A 20000-nucleotide genomic window follows, 5' to 3' on the forward strand; every position below is an offset into this window, starting at 1 on the left:
GAAATGTTCTAATGTCTTGGGCATGAACAGGGGAGGTGGAGTTTGTCATGCTCTCATCTGTTTGTCCCATATCCAGAGCCTCGTTTCGGACGCTTTTTTTTGAGGGGGGGGTAGCACAGGACATTTGAAAGGAGGCAGGAATGTCCCCGAGAAGACAAGTTTGAATATCAGGATTCCTTTTTTTCTCTCCACAGACTGACACTCTCTCTCTCTTTCTCTCTCTCTCTCTGTTTCTATTTCTGCTCATTTCATTACTGTTGACAAATACACGCTGGCCTTAAAGTCAGTGGAGGAGAGGGAGCACACAGAGGCCTGTTGTTGCTCTAATGTGTAGAGCAGAAAACACACGAGGGAGGAGGAGGCCAGAGAATGTGAGAGTGATGAGTAGCATGAGAGAGAGAGAGAGAGAGGGAGAGAGAGGGAGGGAGAGAGACAGAGAGAGGGAGAGAGAGAGAGCGGGAGAGAGTGGGAGAGAGAGGGAGAAAGAGAGGGAAATGGAGAGAGAGAGAGTGTGTGTGTGTTAGCGTAGCATAGCTGAGATGCTATGCTGATTTCCATGCTGCTGTTCCGCGCTAGGCTCAGCGCTTCTCTCCCCTGGTGTGAGAACATGCGGCTCTTAGGTCTGCTGTGTCTTGGTGAAGAGCAGAAGAGTGGAGCTGGGTGACTGCGAGTGGCTGTGTGTGTGTGTGTGTGTGTGTGTGTGTGTGTGTGTGTGTGTGTGTGTGTGTGTGTGTGTGTGTGTGTGTGTGTGTGTGTGTGTGTGTGTGTGTGTGTGTGTGTGTGTGTGTGTGTGTGTGTGTGTGTGTGTGTGTGTGTGTGTGTGTGTGTGTGTGTGTGTGTGTGCGCGCGGGGGTGGGGGAAGGGGAAGGAGAATGGTGGTTTGGGGGTTTGTGATTCTAAAGATGTGATGAGTCAGTGAATCCCCCAGCCGAAACACCCTGTTCCGTTGTGTGAGCTCTCGAGCTTTCGTACTGTGGGTGGAATCTTAAGATGGATTGACCTAAATGTGACACAAACACAGACCTGGCCAAATTTTAAAACCATGTCAAACACACGCAGAAGGAACTCCCATGGCTTTTGTTTCCAGAGTGTAGAAGTGCATCGGATTTATGCGTTGACGTGCAGTTAATGCTGTTTCTTTAAAAGACATTGGCAGCTTCACCGGCTGTCCCAGGCTGATAAATCCAGGCCTGGTTTTGGCCGTGGCCCCAGTGGTGATGATTTGAATGGTCTCGGGGGAGAGGGACATGCCTTGGTGTGTGTTTTGCTTCCCAGACGTTGGCGGGTGTGTATAAAAGAGGTGTCAGGGGGCCTGCCTGTGCCTTTTAATTATTTCTCTTTCTCTTCAGGCAACTGAAAGGGCAGCCTGGCTCCCCCTCTATTCCCCTGTTGCCATGGGGACGCTCACACTCTTCTCCAGTTGTCTGGTTTCCATGGTGACGGGGGAAGCAGAGGAAAGACACGGGGGAGCCAGAAAGGGTGAGAAACCCCAAAACAAACAGGGGAGGGTAGTAAAGAGGGGGAAGAGAGAGAGAGAGAGCTGCTGAATGTTAATCTGCCTCAGAGAATAAGGACAGAGGGAAGCACGGGGGAAAGATTGAGTGCCCTGAAAGAGGAGTGAGTGAAGAAGAGGACAGAAGAAGGAGGGGTGCAGTAAGGGTTCAAAAGCAGGCTGACAGAGGGAAGAGTAATGATGACATATCAAGAGACAGAAGGGGTGTTTGTATGTGTGTGTGTGTGTGTGTGTGTGTGTGTGTGTGTGTGTGTGTGTGTGTGTGTGAGTGTGTGTGTGTGTGTGTGTGTGTGTGTGTGTGTGTGTGTGTTGTTGTTGTTTGGAATTGAAATGCCACACTCTAAGTCAATTTTGTCAGTTATGTAAAACACTCAAAGAGGTCACACACACGCACACATACGTGCTCTAGTTTTGGCAATGGAGTCTGTGTGCGTATGTTTGTGCGTCTATATGTGTGTGTGTGTGTGTGTGTGTGTGTGTGTGTGTTATTGAATGCCACAGCTTTTTTTCTAAATGTCTTATCGGAAATTCCCCACAAAATGAGAGGGATCAGCCTTAAAGGGTCACAGTGTAATCGAGTTCATGCCTTAATGTTGATGGCCTTTCAATATGGGGTCATCGCGTTAATAGAGCGTGACAAGGCCGTGATTCAAACAGCTGTAATTGCATTTACAGTATCTGTCAACACCCCCCCTCTCCCCCTCCACACACACACACACACACACACACACACACACACACACACACACACACACACACACACACACACACACACACACACTCTCACTCACCACCACCATGATGTAGTTCACCTTATTGTCCACTAGAGGGTGCCCGTACATCATGGTGTCTGATCCTCTTACAGGGTGCAGTGTTAAGGCAGATCCAGGAGCATGGGCTCAGGATTACACTTCTATCCCCCAGATCCCTCATTAGCGGACGGACTCGGCTGCCGCTACAGGAGGAGGAGGCCTGTGGACAGATAGATGCAGACTGACGTTTGTGAAGTGAAGTGTGGGGGTGTTGGGGGGGGGGGAGTGTTGTTTGTTAGATGTGCCCACCCTGGCATGGTGCAATCGCTCTGTTAAGTTTTAATGTGACATTGTGGGGCAGCCAGCAGAGTTTGTGTGCGTGTGTGTGTGTGTGTGTGTGTTGCCGTGTGTGTGTTGGCGTGTGTGTTTGGCGTGTGGGTAGGGGGTATCTGGCTAGGCTGAGTCACCACTGCTTTTTCATTTTAGTTAGGACAATATTTGAGTCTGTACTGTTCTGTGTGGTGTGCATATTGCGGATTTGTGTGTGTGTGTGTGTGTGTGTGTAGGTCTTTATGTCTAGCATATGTGTTTATCCTTTGTGCGGTATCAAGCTGTCTGTGAGTGGTGTTTTGAAGTGTGTGTGTTCAGAGTGTAGGATGCCTGGCTGTGTGTGGGTGAAGTGGTGCCAGCCACTGTATCCAGCCTTTTCCCCTCTCTGCTCTGAAACTTAAGATGCCTGTGTGTGTGCCTCTCCCTCTGTGTGTGTGGTTGTGTGCGTGTGTGTGTGGGGGTGTGTGTGTGTGTGTTGGGGGGGCAGGGAGTGTAGGGGGGGGGTTGTGTTGTGTTGTGTGTGAGTGAAGGGCTCTGAATGCCAGAACACCAACAGCCTAATGGAGACGTCGTATGAAAGAGGGTGTGTGTGTGCCTGCCAGAATGCCGACAGTCTAGAAGTAATGTGTGAGGAGGGTATGTGTGCGTTTGTGTGTGTCAGTGTGTGATATTTTTGTGTGTACTGCCAGAACCAAGCAGAGCAGTGAAACAGAGAGAGGAAGAGAGACTAAGGGAAAGAGAGGAAAAAGAGGGATGAAGAGAAAGAGAGGAAAAAGAGGGATGACGACTGGAACTGGGAGGAAGAGAATAGCTCAGGAGGAGAGCTTGAGCGGATAATGACCGGAAGAGACGGTGGAGCTAAACCCCCCCAGAGTCCTACACAATTGATTCTCTCTCTTTCCCCCTCTCCCTCCCTCTCTCCCTCCCTCTCTCTCTCTCTCATACACACACACACACACACGCACACACACACAAACACACACAAACACACGCACACACACGCACACGCACACATAACTAACCCCATCAAAGACATACATTTATCTATCTCTTGAATTTCCCCTTGGGGATCAATAAAGTATCTATCTATCTATCTATCTATCTATCTATTTGGAGTGTGTGTGTTCTAAGGAGTCGGCCTGGTCCGTACGGTTGGTGTGCATGGTCAGATCGTCATCTGGGTACAGATTCTCAAGTTCTCAGCTGGGCAGGTGAATTACACCTGATGAAAGAGGAGTTCATCGCATTCTCAACATTCCCATATGGCAGCCTCTCCTGGCTGCCTCTCCTCAATTGTTAAAAATAGCATAGCTGATTTGGTACGGTTTGATTTAAAAGTCATAACCAAATAAAAATGTCTGTGGAATCAAGCACAGGCCCACTCACAGCATGATCCATTATATCTAATTGTATAATGACCAGTGTGCTGTTATATAATTGGACTATTAACTGATCACATCAAAGAAGCACATGTTATGTGGCTGATACCTATTAAGCTTGTTGGTATTTGATAGCCTGTGAATGCTGTGCGTGTGTCCATGTTGCCATGCTGGATTGGCTCTCCATGGCCATTAGGTGGCAGCTTTAGGACGGATTCTTCCAAGACAAAATAGGCCTGCAAAGCTGCTTATCGAACACGTCACGTTAAAGGGGAAACGGGGCTTATTTGCACCACTCTAATTTTACCACCGAGTGGCGACACACCCCATCTCTCCGCACGCAATCTGGCCCGCTTTGCCGTGGTGTGTTCCGTCCAGGCTGGATGTGCCTGGCGTGGCCAGCGATGGATGACAAGCACTGCAGGAAGAATAGGGAAACCTGAGCTCCATAGGCATAAAGCGAGAGCGGGAGGAGGGGAGAGAGAGATAGACGGAGAGAGAGAGAGGCATAGAGATAGACAGAGATGCAAACTAGGAATCGCATCCACTAGCTGTCCCTTTAATCGAAGCGGCCATTACACCGCGGCGTGGAGCAGGGGAAACGCCGAGGATACGGCAGCGGGTGCCGTCGGAAGAGGATCCTGTCCTCAAGAGATAAAGGAGCCGGTGTGCGGATACTGTTTCTTTTTGAGGCTCGCTTCTGGATTTCGGAAGGAACCGCAAGGCCAGCCCACTACGACCGCCCCTCCAACACACACACACTTCAGAATCGTCTTCGCGCACTCGGAGGCACTCGCCGGGCAAGATAGCAGATTCGACTTGGTTTCTCGCGGCCACCGATGCATCTTGTGTAATATGTTTAGATAGAATATGGACATGTACGGGGACATATAACCTACTTTTAGTATCTAAGATACGGCGTTCGTCACGCGTAACAGAAGAATTTCACCATTTAACAAAGGATCAGTAGACAGCGCCTGATGTTTGTCACTATTTTAGGACCCAGTGATGACTAGAAGTAATTTTTCAAGTCGAAAGTTCTACCAATTGCAGTAGGCTAGGCTTTGCGTGTTGAAGAACAAATTAAACTGCGAACTGGTGATACAATTTGAAACGCAGCACGGATAACTCGACTTCCACCGTGGATTTAAAGGCAAACCGGACTTGACAGCTGTGTTGCCGAAGACCCTGATCCACAGTCCTGGATTGATGCGTTAACGGGCCTGTCGGTGCCGGGCCACCGAGGAAAGGAGAGCCATGGCCGGCTTTATACCGGGGTTACTTCCGACCAGTCATACGCAGGAGATGGAATTCGCCCAAGCGTATGAAGATGTGTTGGAGCGATATAAAGGTAAAGCATTTGTTGGAAAAAGGGAGAGGGGCGCTTTGTGCAGTCTCACGGGGGGATAGGAATGAATGTCAGTTCAGATTCTTTCATTGTGTAGCCTTTTGGCTAAATGTACTGGCTGAATGGAAGCTACAATTGTATCCTAACTGTGTTCAGCGAAGGAGCTGCAGTGTACGTATGCTCACTGTCTGGTGTTCATTGAGTTATGAAAACAGTTGACACCAGGTTAAGACTCAGCAGTGCCACTGAATAGCTTAACTGTTCCTCTTAAGGGCTTATTTTGAATAGTCACAACGCTCCCATGAAAAGAGTCTGCTTTAATTTTCAGTGATCAAACCGACCACGTTCGCCATGAATATTTCTGTTCGGATATTTAAGAAGAAGCAGGTGTACTAGTGTGTTTCTGCAGCTGAAGCTGCCCTTGTATTTTGAAACCAATCTCTCTTGTCCCGACGACTCCTCACGAGAGCTGCCCGGCAGATGAGCGGGGTAGTTTTATAACTGTGATGACAGGAGCGCTTTAAAAATGAATGCCTCCACTGAAATTGACCGTGATAGAAGAGGGAGGGGCCAATTGACACGGGTCACAGCTGTGATGTGTTGGGGTGGGGTGGGGGGGGTGGAGGGCCAGTAGCGCGGTGGTGTTAATTATTGATTGTTGTAATGAAATGCGATTCTGCCAGTCAGGGTGGAGTCTGATGACTGTTTTGGGAATGAGGCCGCCTCCACAAGCTAGAGGCATGTGTGTGTTTTAAAAAAATAAATAAATTGTAAGCTGTACAACTTTTATCTGTACTGCTTATTCTGCACGACCTGTACTGTAAAAGGGATGTCCACCTGCATCTTAACGGAAGTGAGGAATCATTGAAAGCACAAGCATTTCTCAGACCTGTTGTGCTATAAAACAACAGGCTTGTTAAGATGCTCTTTAAGAGTCTAGTCTTAATAGTCTGTGCTATAGTAGTCTCAGATGTATTCCACATTTCCATTTGTCAATATCAGTTGTTCCCCAGTGCCAAAGAACCGTTATTTTAATGAATTAAATGGCTTAAGTAGGCCAGGACTGTTTTTAAAACCTCTTAGATTCGCAAGCAGAGTGCACCGCATGTATCTCACTTACTTCAGGCTGGTTTCAATTTATTGAACCATGCAGGTAGCCAGTAGCCGGAGGGTCTTTTGAGGGTTGTTTCGTGCATACGTTAGTGAGACTGTAGGTTCTGTATTTGATTTGGAGTTCCGGCCGCCCTCTACTTCCTCATAGATAAGATCGCCCCCCCCCCCCCCCCCCCCTCTCTCTCTCTTTACGACTCCTCTCCTGAAGGGGATCTCCCCGTCCAGACGTTTTCCAAAGGTCAAGGTCACCTGGCGGGGGTGGCACAATAGCCAGGCTCCCATTTCGCTCCCTTTTCCAGCTCGCCCGGAGATCAGATGGAGGCTGAATGGGCCGGGGCGTCCCCAGCGTCGGCGTCCTGGCCACGGGCGTCTCTCGTCTGCTCCGCTCAGGCACGTCTCCCCCTCTCCCCGGGAGGCCGAGGCGCCGCTATCGAGGCCTGGCCATCTCTCGGCCCTGGACACCGGCCCCCTCTGGGCTCGTTCATTAATGTGTCTGAGCTCCGATTTCATTTCATCCACAAGCCACAAGCACACTGCACTCAGCACACCCTTCCCTTCCTTTTCCTCTCCGACTGGGCGCCCCAACTCTGTTCTAATGTCTTGGGTGGAGAGTCAATTATGTTATATCAAAGTCAAAAGAAAAAGTCCGCTGCAACCAGAATTTTGCTCCCAATTTTTTTTTTAATTTCAAAAACCGTGCAAAAAAATATCGGGAGCAAAATTCTGGTTGCAGCGGACTTTTTCTGTTGACTTAGTACTTGGCTTTTTGTCCTGCTCCCATTTTTTAATTGGATGTGCGTGCTTTGATTGCAATTTCATGAATTATGTTATATCTGCCTAAGTGGTGGCCAGTTTTTAAGTATGGTTTGTGTGACCTGCAAACACACATACACAAACCCAGTACAGAATCATGACCTACAGGTGCTATCTTACCTATTATATCCTATATGGGTATGTATGTGTACTTGTGAAATGGAATGCCATTTGTCCGTTTGGGGTGGGTCAGTGAAGAATAGAGTCAGACATGTGAACTTGGTGGACTGCTGCGGGCATCACTTTGCTGAAATTGGAGAGGGCACATGATACGGGTTAAATAATTTACGTGAAGTACGCGTTTGTGTGAGTGTTTGTGCACACGTGTGTGTGTGTGTGTGTGTGTGCGTGTGCTTGCGTGTGGCGTGTGTGGATATGGGTGTGACAGTCTCTCTGACACTCCAGGGTGTTTATAGTTGTGTATCTTTTAGATGCACATTCATGTGTGTGTTGTTGCTTGTAGCAAGACTTGTTTTGTCGTCTGAGCTTGCCTTGAGGGAGTGACTGTCTCACAGCAACAATAGCAGGATATCTGAGAGACGGAGTAGGAATAATACAGGGGAAAGCACACACACACACACACACACACACACACACACACACACACACACACACACACACACACACACACACACACACACACACACACACCCATACACACAGTGTATGTGACCAGGAGAGCAGACGGGGAAACAGACAGTTGTGACTCAGGAGAGCGAGACTGACAGACGGTGAACGGACACAGAAATACAGCTGTCATATGCAAAGCTTCTCATGGAACAGTCTACCTCTGTTGTACAGCTGATAATGGCCTCTCTCTAATTTTACCTACCACATTGTCTCTCTATCTCTCTCTCTCTCTCTCTCTCTCTCTCTCTCTCGCTTTGCTACTGCATTCCCTCTCTCTCTCTCTCTCTCTCTCTCTCTCTCTCTCTCTCTCTCTCTCTCTGTGTGTGTCATTCTCTATACTCCTGAAATAGGAGCTGGAAAGTCACATGCACGTGAATCGTTCTTACTGGCCCGAAGGGGGATCTCCTACGCCCCCCCCACGTCAGAGGGCCAGAGTGGGATTCCTCACAGATAAGAACCGGCCTATTGTGGCTAAAAAAGAACCTGGCTATACATGGCAGCAAGTTCACGAGCGGGCGTCTGTGAGTAAGTGAGAGTGTGTGTGTGTGTGTGTGTGTGTGTGTGTGTGTGTGTGTGTGTGTGTGTGTGTGTGTGTGTGTGTGTGTGTGTGAGAGAGAGAGAGAGCTCTTAAATGGGCCCACTCGTAAGCAGCTGAAAGTTCAGGGCACTGGGAAGGCTTGGAATCAACAGGAAAGCCTGGCTGGCCGTGGCCGTGAAGAGCTACTCTAAGTTTAGCCACGAGGGGAGAGGAAATGGTACGTCACATCCAGGTTGTGCTGCATGGGTGTCTGCAATGTGCCCCCCTCAAGGCTGTGTCCACTGCGGGCCGTCTCCTGTTAGCTGTCATGTCCTGTGTCCACCCTGTCCATCCTCTCTGTCGTCTCCGACTGGGTTTCCACTGCTGTCAGCTTTGTTCGTCCCCAGTGTTGGACATTTCCTTCTCAGCTGGACTTTTGGAATTTGGTCCGCACACGCACACACACACACCTTGGAATACATCCCCAGGAAGTGTTCATATTTATGCTGATGCCCTCTAGTTTAGAGCAACGAGGAAATGAGCACTGGGGTTTTTTTGCGTGCGTGTGTGTGTGTGTGTGTGTGTGTGTGTGTGTATCCTGTTCTGACTGTCCACTGTGTGCTCTTACAGTGCCATTAGGCCTGTGCTGGCGTTTCCATGGCCTCCAGTATGATTTTAAAAGTCCACATTGTAGCGTTTGAGATGTTATGTCTGGAAGGGCTCCTACTGCTGGACCTGTTTTCAGTTTAACTTTGGAAATGTTTAGTGCGGCTTCTGACATCCTTGTAGGGGCTGTGCACGGAAAGCCCCGGAAGAGTCTCGGATGTTTGACTTCATGAAGCCAGGATCTGGGTTAAAATCAGGGGCAGTGTGTGTGTGTGTGTTTGTGTTTGTGTCTGTGGTTGTTGTGGTGGCGGCAGACTGCAAGACGTAGACCCGGGAGGTGTGTGTCAGGGAGTGCAGCACGGAAAGAGAGAGAAAAGGTGGAATGAAGAGGAGAGAGAGAGAGAGAGAGACCGCCGAGGGCTGGATTGTTATAGCTGAATGTTTCCACGTGGCCTAGTTTCCCAGAATCCTCTTCATTTCCCTCCTTTCAGTGCAAGCACAACATCCGTGTGTATGCATAGCTACCCTCTAGCTCTCTTTTTCTTCCTTTCACTCCTTGGCTCCTTTTCTTTCTCTCCCTCTCTCTTTGTCTACTGTATGTCTCTCTCTCCCTCTCTCTTGCTCTCCTGCAGTGCTGTAGGATCACTCCTGCCTCTTCCTGTTTAGCCACATTCTCCAGGCAGCATCACCTGACAGCAGGCAGGAAAAAGCAAACGCTCCCAGAACTGTAGAGCTCAGTCTGGGGAGGAAAAAAAGCAAACCCTCCCAGAGCAGACCGGAGAAGATCATCTACTCATGTCTTTTTTTTTGTCCTCTCTTGTTCACCGGTGGCTGCTTTGCAGTGCATCTGAGCTCTCTCCATGGCCTCTTTCTCTCACACCCTCTCAGTCAGTTATTCACTCGTTCTTTCACTTTTTCTCAGACTCTCACTGCCAGTCTTCTCCCCCCCCCCCCCCCGTTCTCTCTGACCCCCTTGCAAGATCTCTCTTTTCCCTGTGCCCCCGATGTATTTTTCTCTTCCAGTAGCCCGGAAGCTTGAGCTGGGTGTCCTGCTGAGAGGTCTTGCATAATAACCCAGCAGCTGATAATTCAGGGAACGAACGCACGCACGCACGCACGCACACACACACACACACACACACACACACACACACACACACACACACACACACACACACACACACACACACACACACACACACACACACACACACACACACACACACACACACACACACACACACACACACACACACAGAGAGAGAGTTCTCCACACCCCTCTCCTTCCAATCAGAGCAGTTTCATCTCTTTGTTCAAACTGGGGATGACGCAGCAAATATGAGGATGTTTCGGCCTATTGTCTTAAGTAGCACCCTTGATGTATCTGTGTGCACTCAAACATACTTTTATGCATATATATATATGAATGTACATGTTAAATGTGTATGTTAGACAGATAGACTTGTATAGGATGCTTTGTGTGTGTACTACTATGTGTTTGTATACCAAGGGAAGAAGAGAGAAAATGAGGTCTATTGCCCCTGCTGTGGCCATCCTGTGTGTGTGTGTGTGTGTGTGTGTGTGTGTGTGTGTGTGTGTGTGTGTGTGTGTGTGTGTGTGTGTGTGTGTGTGTGTGTGTGTGTGTGTGTGTGTGTGTGTGTGTGTGTGTGTGTGTGTGTGTGTGTGTGTGTGTGTGTGTGTGTGTGTGTGTGTGTGCCTTTGAGTGCCGCTGCGAGAGGAATCAATAATGAGGCTCCAGCCGGACCAGTGGGGCAGTGATGTGACCTCTGTGCTGGTGCTAACACAGACACACACACACACACAGACACACACACACTGCAGTGCTGAGAGGCCTGCCAGCGCAGCAGCAGGACAGACTCTCCTACAGAAGTGCACTGGGAGCAGGTGTGTGTGCTGCGTGAGAGTGCCCTGCACACTGACTGACCGGGTGAGGGAGTGAGTGGAGCTGAGTTGAGTTGAGGGGAGATGCTGATGGACAGAAGGGAAGTCAAGTGATGACCAGCTCAGGTGAATTACAGTGATGGAGGAGAAGGAGAGATGGACAGAGAGATGGACAGAGGAGGAGGAGGAGGAGGAGGAGGAGGAGGAAGAGAGGAGAGGGAGAGAGAGAAAGGCGTTAATGAATTAATCATGTTCTGTGCCCTAAAAGCATTGGGGCAGTACAGCTGCCAGGGCATTGATTTCAGATGGTTGCACAGGATCTCTCTCTCTCTCTCTCTCTCTCTCACTCTCTCACTCTCTCCGTCTCTCTCTCTCCCTCGCTCTCGCTCTCTCTCTCCCTCGCTCTCGCTCTCTCTCTCTCTCTCCACACCCACACACATGAGAATGCATATGTACCACCCCCTGCATTACTGACACCTTCATAAACGCCCTTAACCCACCCCACCCCTCCCCACAGACATTAGCAACTCTTACACCCCCTCCACACACACACACACACACACTCCACCACTGGCCACCTGACCTAGAAGCTGGGCTCATACCACATGTCTCTCAGCTGCGTGTCACAGATTCTCCTCTCCTCTAATCCCCTACACCATCACCCTCTTCATTGCCCCCTTCTCTCTCCCTCCCTCTCTCCCTCTCCCTCTCCCTCCCTCTCTCCTTCTCTCCCTCTCTTTCTCTCTTCCTCTCTCCCTCTCTCTCTCTCTCCTTCTGTCTCTGTAATAATCCTTGCCTTTTCCCATAGAAATGGAGAATTATCTCTCCTGAGTCAGAAGATTATTTCTGTGTTATGCTGTAAAAGATCTACATGCTGCACCCCCCCCCCCCCCTCTTTTATCTCTGATGAGGGTTGATGGGGCACCATACCCCATGGATGGCTGTCTCCATCCCCCTCAGTTGGGGGAAGGGAATGGTGTGTGTGTGAGAGAGTGTGTGTGTATAAATCCATACCTAACCCCACCCCTCCCATCAGCTGTCATGGTGACATGCTGCCCATCCATCTCACTTCAGGAATGAACACTTACTGGAGAATCCATTTATGGACGAGCGGGAGAGGGCACAGACTTTTGCCAGGACACCCTTGTCACTCCATCCATCCATCCATCCATCCATCTCTCTATCTCTCTTCCTCTTCACTAATATTTGGACCACTTAACCCTGAGTACGTTTTACTGGTATGTTCAGGTTACAGCTATAGAATAGGCTTTGAGGCCGTGTGTGTGTGTGTGTGTGTGTGTGTGTGTGTGTGTGTGTGTGTGTGTGTGTGTGTGTGTGTGTGTGTGTGTGTGTGTGTGTGTGTGTGTGTGTGTGTGTGTGTGTGTGTGTGTGTGTGTGTGTGTGTGTGTGTGTGTGTGTGTGTGTGTGTGTGTGTGTGTGTGTGTGTGTGTGTGCGCGTGTGCATTTTAGTGACAGTCGTTGCAGTATGCTGTAACTCCATCTCCCGCCTGTGAGTAAGTGAACTTATCTGGTCTCGTGGTTGTGTGGAGAGAGACGTCTTGGCCACAATGAAGTTAAGAAAGAGTGAGTGAGTGAGTGAGTGAGTGAGAGAGAGAGAGGGAGAGAGATGGATAGAGTGCAGCAATAAGGAGGACAGAGGATGAACAATGGAGAGACTCTCTCTCTGGCGCTCAGCTGACGGTGACTGTAGCTGCAGCGAGCGCTGGGGCCCTGTGTCACGGTGTGGCGGAACACTGTGTGTTGAAGCAAGTGTGCTCGTGAAGCAGACGTTATTCCGGCAAGAGCAGAGTTTGTCTGAAAGCCAGGAGATTTGCCAGTCAAATCAGCCCATGAGCTAATCTGAACCAGCTAGTCTGTGTGTGTGTCTGTGTGTATGCGTGTGTGTGTGTGTGTGTGCGTGTGTGTGTGTGTGTGTACATGTGTGCGCGTTTGTGTGTACGTGTGTGTGTGTGTGTGTGTGTGTGTGTGTGTGTGTACATGTGTGCGCGTGTGTGTGTGTGTGCAGGCACTTGGGGTAGCATCCGCCAGACCTCATCTCGTGGGGTGGTCCTAATCTTCTTCATCCACTTACTGCATCACATTACTAATATATTAAATCAGAACCCCCCCTCTCCACCCCCCCACCCCCCAAATGCCCTGCACTCTCCCCACCATCCTCCTGATGCTCACTGCTACCTCAGTCCCATGCCTAGGCCCTGGAGAGAGAGGCTCTGCCCTGGTCCTATTGTGTCAGAACGAGATGTATTGTTCTTTGTACTTTAGTGTGTGTGTGTGTGTGTGTGTGTGTGTGTGTGTGTGTGTGTGTGTTGGTTCTCCGTCGAGTGTGTTTGATGTTGTTGTGCCTCCTGCTGTGTGTTGTGTTTGATGGTGTGAGTTGTGTGTAATTGGTCCTGTTCTCATCTCCTCCTCTCCGAGCTGCAGATAAACGCTTCCAGGCCAGTAGTCGGAGTGAAGGGGTTTCAGATGCCTCCTTTCCTCCACACACACACACACACACACACACAATTGTACTCTTTGTCTGACCATAGTAGATTCATTTTAACTTCCTGTTGTAGCAAGGGGTGTTGGGAGAAGTCTGCTCAAATTCAGGCTGTGTGCTATCGTGTGTGTGCGTTTGAGTGTGTGTGTGTGTGTGAGAGAGAGAGCGCGTGCAAGAGCAAGACAAACGGAGGCAGACAGACAGACAGACGGACTGTGTGTCAGTGTGCATGCTGTGTTGCCTCATTCTGCTTCATACTCATTATGTCTGATTACCTTTACAGTCTCGCTATTACTCTGATACTGTCTCTTTTCATCTCTCTCTCTCTCTCTTGCACTCTCTCTCTCTGTCTCTGTCTCTCTCTCTCTCTCTCTGTCTCTCTCTCCCTTTCCACCTCACCTCACATTCCCTCTCTCTCTCTCTCCCGCTGTCTGTGTTGCTGCCTTTAGTAGGTCACTAGTCACCATTCCAGTTAATCTCTTTTGGGCTCTGTTGCTCTTAACAAGCTTTGGGCCTAATTGAGAGATCTAAAATTACCAGTGAAGAGACAACGGGCGTCGCTTCGACATATCCCTTCAGTCTCATCGGGGCTTTTCTGCTGCGCTGCTCATCTGACGCCCAATCGCACGATACAATGGCCGAGCCCAAGCGACCGTAGCGCAGGGTTTATCCAGGGTTCTCTCTGTGTGTGTATTGTGTGGGAGATACTTCCTCTCTGCTGGTCTCACAAGTGATGCTTCTGCGTTATCAGTAATGTGAAACGTGTGCCATGGTTATCCCTGGTGTCATGTCATAGTGTACAGTACGACAGTGCTGACTGGGAAGCTGAAGTGAGCGGCGTGTGCTTGTCAGGGGTAGCTGTGGATGCTGGTGTGTCTGCAGATGCCTGGAGCAGGAGACGGGTGCCGATTGGCCGGTCGGGGTGGGGATGCTGGTGCGTGATTGGCTGGGTCAGGGGGGGTGCAGTGGGCCCCTCTGGGAATGGTGACACGTCTGAAGGAAACCGGCTGCGTTTTCCAGATTTTTCAGGTCACTCGTATGTGAGCGCGTATGATGGTGCCAGTGTGTCCTTTTGTACAGTTGGACAATTCATTTCTGCTCTATTTTCGGAGCCCTCCATGGAGCACTCTTTGACTGTCGATCGCGTAAAAGGTGATCGATGGCTGTGGTTGTCAAGCAGACAGCTGAATTCTAATGTCATTGATTGAGTGCTGTTGCAGCCTTTGATGGTGGATCGGTGGTGTGTGTGTGTGTGTGTGTGTGTGTGTGTGTGTGTGTGTGTGTGTGTGTGTGTGTGTGTGTATATCGCTGGGCTGTTCGTGAGGGTGAATGTGTGTTGTATGTACATGTATAGATCTACAGAAGATCATCGTGTGTGTGTTTGGGTGTCTGCAGAATATCACGTGTGTGTGTTTGGGTGTGTGTGGGTAAAAGACGCAGTCAGGGCTTTTACACGATTTCAAGCCCATAGCATTTTTTAGTCACATTCAGCAAGCATCTCTTCACAGCCACTAGCTTCCCATTCTGTGATTACACTTAAAAACACCTGGTCTCTGTAGGCAACTCTGACAACTGGAAACAATCAAAGTGGGAGCAGCCTGTCTCCCAAACAGAAACGAAACCCTGTGTGGAATTTCTCTGGGAATACTGAAGGTAGGGGTGAGCTACCTCTAAACTGTATTTAGTTTGGGTGTTGGTTAAAATAGAATGTACATTTTGTACAAAAAATGTCTGCTAATAAATGTCAATATAAACATGAACACACACAAATGCCACTTCCTGCCCAATCCCTTACTGCACCTTTAAGTGTACCAGTGGGTGAGGGAGGCTTGGCACCTGGTAGCCCCATCTGCTTCATGGGCATCAGAGCTCTTGAGTCCCCAGGAATCACCAGCTTTACCCCCCATGCCAGGACGGCCAGGAATCACCAGCTTTACCCCCCATGCCAGCACACCCAGCACTGCTGTGCGCCTGTCTGTGTAAACTCTGCAATGAGAGAGAGAGAGCGAGAGAGAGAGACAGAGAGAAAGAAAGAAAGAGAGAGAGAGAAGTATAGAATAGGAAAATAAAAACAGAAAAAGCTTAGCCAGCTGATCTGAGGGCAGGTCAGGGCAGAGAGCAGAGGTGTGTTTGTGTGTTTATGTGTGCGTGTGTGTGTGTGTATGTGAGTGTGTGTGTCATTCAGGGTCACACAGAGCAGAGGATGAAGAAGACAAAGGCGTCAGACTGGCAGCTTTGCAGCAGACCTGCCGACTTAATCAGTGCAACCCACTCTCCTCTTACCTAACAGGGTGTGTGTTCATGTGTGTCTAGCTGTGGACACTTAAGTGAATTTGTGCCTGTGTGGGAGTCTCTGTGCCATTAAGGAATAGCGTGTGTGTGTGTGTGTGTGTGTGTGAGCGTCGTGAGTGTCAGTGTCATTGGATGTGTGTCTTGTGTGTGTGTGTTGGTCTTGCTTGGGCCAGAGCAGCACCCCCAGCAGATTATTTAGTAGAATTATCATGCCCATTCTTTTTTTTTTTCAGGAGCAAATCCACCAGCCCACCATTCTATACCTGTCCTGTCCCAACCACACACAAGCCTCCCCTCACCTTTATCTTGTCAGAATCAGAATCAGAATCAAAATCAGACCAACTTTATTATCTGACATGTCAGAAAATTGTCCTCAGCGTGGCTCAACAACATCCACACAAAGACCACAGACCAAACTAAACGCAAAGAAGCAGCAAACTTAAAATAGTGGAAAGTGACTAGTGCAATCAATCAGTACAGTGTAAGAAATGCATAATCCATAATACAGTGTCCATCTTAAAGAAGGGGGAGCGGGTGGTGGGGGGTTATATCATTGATTGTCAACTCCATCCTCCAATCATCACTCGGGACCCAGTGGCCCACAGCAAGAGGGAGGAAGTGGAGATGGCCAAAGAGAAGTTCCCATGCGGTTGAGATGACATGCTGATGGATAGATGGTAGATGAGGAGCTGGATGTGGGTGATTAATACTAAAGGGAGTCCATGTCAGTAGCACACTTTCTGATGCCCTGCGCTGAATTGTTGGACTAAAGTGGCTAAAGGCGCGTGACTGGAACAACGCCAGTGTGACTTCTCGATGTCAAACACTGAGGGTCTTTTTTTTACTTGTAACTGGTGTGGCTGTGGTCAATTAAGGCTGTGTGTGCGTGCGTGTGTGTGTCTGCGTGCGTGCGTGCTTGTGTGCGTGCGTGCGTGCGTGCGTGCGTGCGTGTATGTGTGTGTGTGTGTGTGTGTGTGTGTGTGAGAGAGAGAGACGGAGCACGCCTTCTCTTTACTGGTAGAGGGTGACGCAGCACAACTCTAAGAGAAAGGCGGCTGGAATTACATTCCTGAAATAACACCGAGAATGAACCACGGACAGGAAGCAGTAGCCATGTTTCACAGCTGCCCTTAAAGGAAAAGTAGCCTTTTACCCACTCCTTCATTCTCTCTCTCTATCTCTTTCTCTCTCTCTCTCTCTCTCTCTCTCTTTGTGTTCTGCCCATTTCTTCCTCTGTTTTGTGACCACTCTTTGTCTGTTTTAATGCTTCTCTCTCCACATAGCCACTGGTTTTAAAGGCTTTATGGCACCTCTGTGTGTGTACTCTCACTTATGCACACATACTGAAAATCCTGCTTTATTAGGACATTAAAGATATGGATTGGTATAGATGGCCTCTAGACATTGCCATGTTCATGAAGGCCAGTATGATTTATGACTTTAATATCAGCCTTTTGTGTACAATTTTGAGTGTGCCTTTTGTGTGTGTTGTGTGTTTGATGTTCTCTCTGTCTGTGTGTGTGTGTGTGTGTGTGTGTGTGTGTGTGTGTGTGTGTGTGTGTGTGTGTGTGTGTGTGTGTGTGTGTGTGTGTGTCTGTGTGTAATTATGCTGTCAGCCTCGCCCTCCTTCCTGCGTGATTATCCAGCCTCGCTGCTGTCTCATGTTCTGTCATGTCTCAAGATTAATACGCAAATCTGACCGGAGAAGTAGGTCCACTCGAGCACCTCACGCACCCACACAGACACACACACACACACACATACGGACACGGACACACACTTTTGCATGCACACACACACACACGCACACACACACACGGACACACACACACGGACACACACACACACTTCTGCATGCACACACAAACACATACACGCACACACTCACGCACACACACACACGCACGCAGACAATCTCTGTGGCCACAGGCAGTGGTGTGTTCTCTCGGATGACTGGAGTGTTTTATGGAGCACGTCCAGTCGCTCCTCCCCAAGTACACACTCTGCTCCACTGCTCTACATTCAGTGCTGACCTCATCCTCGCGCACAGCATCCCAGCATCAGACCCTTAGAACGTGGGAAAGGCCTCTCTTATCCCAACCTCACCTAGACCCTTAGAACGTGGGAAAGGCCTGTCTTATGCCAACCTCACATAGACCCTTAGAACGTGGGAAAGACCTCTCTTATCCCAACCTCACATAGACCCTTAGAACGTGGGAAAGGCCTCTCTTATGCCAACCTCACATAGACCCTTAGAACGTGGGAAAGGCCTCTCTTATGCCAACCTCACATAGACCCGTAGAACGTGGGAAAGGCCTGTCTTATGCCAACCTCACAGACCCTTAGAACGCGGGAAAGGACTTTCTTATCCCAACCTCAGATAGACCCTTAGAACGTGGGAAAGGCCTGTCTTATGCCAACCTCACATAGACCCTTAGAACGTGGGAAAGGACTTTCTTATCCCAACCTCAGATAGACCCTTAGAACGTGGGAAAGGCCTTTCTTATCCCAACCTCACATAGACCCTTAGAACGTGGGAAAGGCCTCTCTTACTGTATGCCAACCTCACATAGACCCTTAGAACGTGGGAAAGGCCTGTCTTATGCCAACCTCACAGACCCTTAGAACGCGGGAAAGGACTTTCTTATCCCAACCTCAGATAGACCCTTAGAACGTGGGAAAGGCCTTTCTTATCCCAACCTCACATAGACCCTTAGAACGTGGGAAAGGCCTTTCTTATCCCAACCTCAGATAGACCCTTAGAACGTGGGAAAGGCCTTTCTTATCCCAACCTCAGATAGACCCTTAGAACATGAGAAAGGCCTGTCTTATCCCAACTTAGAACGTGGGAAAGGCCTTTCTTATCTCTAGACCGGAAGAACATTAGAACGTTCTCTCCAGTGTTGCTTTAGTGTTCCCTCGAGATGGTTATGAGTAGTAATGAAGTGTGCAGCACATGTTTCCTAAAATCCTAAGATCAAACGAGTGTGTTTGAGGTTGTTTGGGAATTCTTGCGTGAAAGACGAGAACAGCACAGGTAAGGTGTTCCTAATCACCCAAGGCGTTGTTTTCACAATTACTGGGAGCAGAACGTCCTCACAGTCAGCCCAGTTAAGCCAGAGCTAATCTTAATGGCTGGCCAACTAAACCCTGTGCTTTCTGGCTAATTATCAGGCCTGTCATCAGGCCACGCTGTCATCTGGAGTGATGCCAGGCTGTCTCAGTTAGCTTGTAGAAAGTGCTTGATCTTTAGTCTTCTTTCAGAAAATACAGCCTTGTAATAGTCTGTGTCTTGCATAGAAGCTTGGTCCACAATCTCTAATGGTCCAAACATGTGGAGTATCTATGGCCTTGAGAATCACACCAAGCTGAAGTGTGTGTGTGTCTGTGTGTCTGTGTGTGTCTGTCTGTGTGTGTGTGTCTGTGTGTGTGTGTCTGTGTGTGTCTGTGTGTGTCTGTGTGTGTCTGTGTGTGTCTGTGTGTGTCTGTGTGTGTCTCTGTGTGTCTCTGTGTGTCTCTGTGTGTGTGTGTGTGTTGGGGGTCACTCTCAAGGTCTCGTGCTGCCATGGGGCCGTAAAAAGGGACATTATGTGGACACCTTTTTAAAATATTCATGCTGATGTTATACAACAGTCACATACCCACAGACCCACTTATCAGACATGCGTACGCACACACACATCCATACACACACACACACACACACACACACCCCGAGTAGCCTCTCGTACTCTCCATTGGACGCCCACACTGTGCAGGTCCTCATCTCTGGTTATTTTTAAAAGCTATGTGAAATATTGACGAGGTCTCTAGCTGAAGGCACAGACTGTCCTCACAACAACTCAAACTAGTGTGCAGAATATGTGTGTGTGTGTGTGTGTGTGTGTGTGTGTGTGTGTGTGTGTGTGTGTGTGTGTGTGTGTGCACGTACATCATCATGTGGGTCTGACTGTGTGAATGTGTGTGTGTGTGTGCTGCTGCTGTCTGCTGGTTGCTCGTCATTGGCCCTGTCCAGACTTGTCTCGCCTAAGACAGTGGGAGGAGTACAGGGAGGCTTTTATCCAGAGCTGCCCTCCAGTGAGTGGAGAAAATGCCCCACATAGCTGAGTCTGAACGCACACCTGGATCTTCTTTCCCTGATCATAGCGCACACACACACACACACACACACACACACACACACACACACACACACACACACACACAAAGTTCCTGGAATTCACAGGGCGATTAGCAGCGCACGGTGTGTAAGGCTGTCACGGTTATTATTATCTGCACGTTTGACTGCAGATGCAAAGCACTCAT

General features: G+C 49.2%; 1 protein-coding gene across 1 annotated transcript in view; it reads left to right on the plus strand.

Annotated features, from left to right (window-relative positions):
• Positions 1-4515: 4515 nt before the first annotated feature.
• macf1a (microtubule actin crosslinking factor 1a) overlaps positions 4516-20000 on the plus strand; it is a 198338-nt gene continuing 182853 nt past the window's right edge. The window contains exon 1 of the mRNA XM_062530273.1: positions 4516-5325. Coding sequence (XP_062386257.1) covers positions 5232-5325 — 94 coding nt within the window. The 5' untranslated portion in view covers positions 4516-5231. The remainder of the gene's footprint in view (positions 5326-20000) is intronic.

The sequence above is a fragment of the Sardina pilchardus genome, chromosome 24 (genome assembly GCF_963854185.1).
Source record: "Sardina pilchardus chromosome 24, fSarPil1.1, whole genome shotgun sequence".
Lineage (NCBI taxonomy): Eukaryota > Metazoa > Chordata > Actinopteri > Clupeiformes > Clupeidae > Sardina > Sardina pilchardus.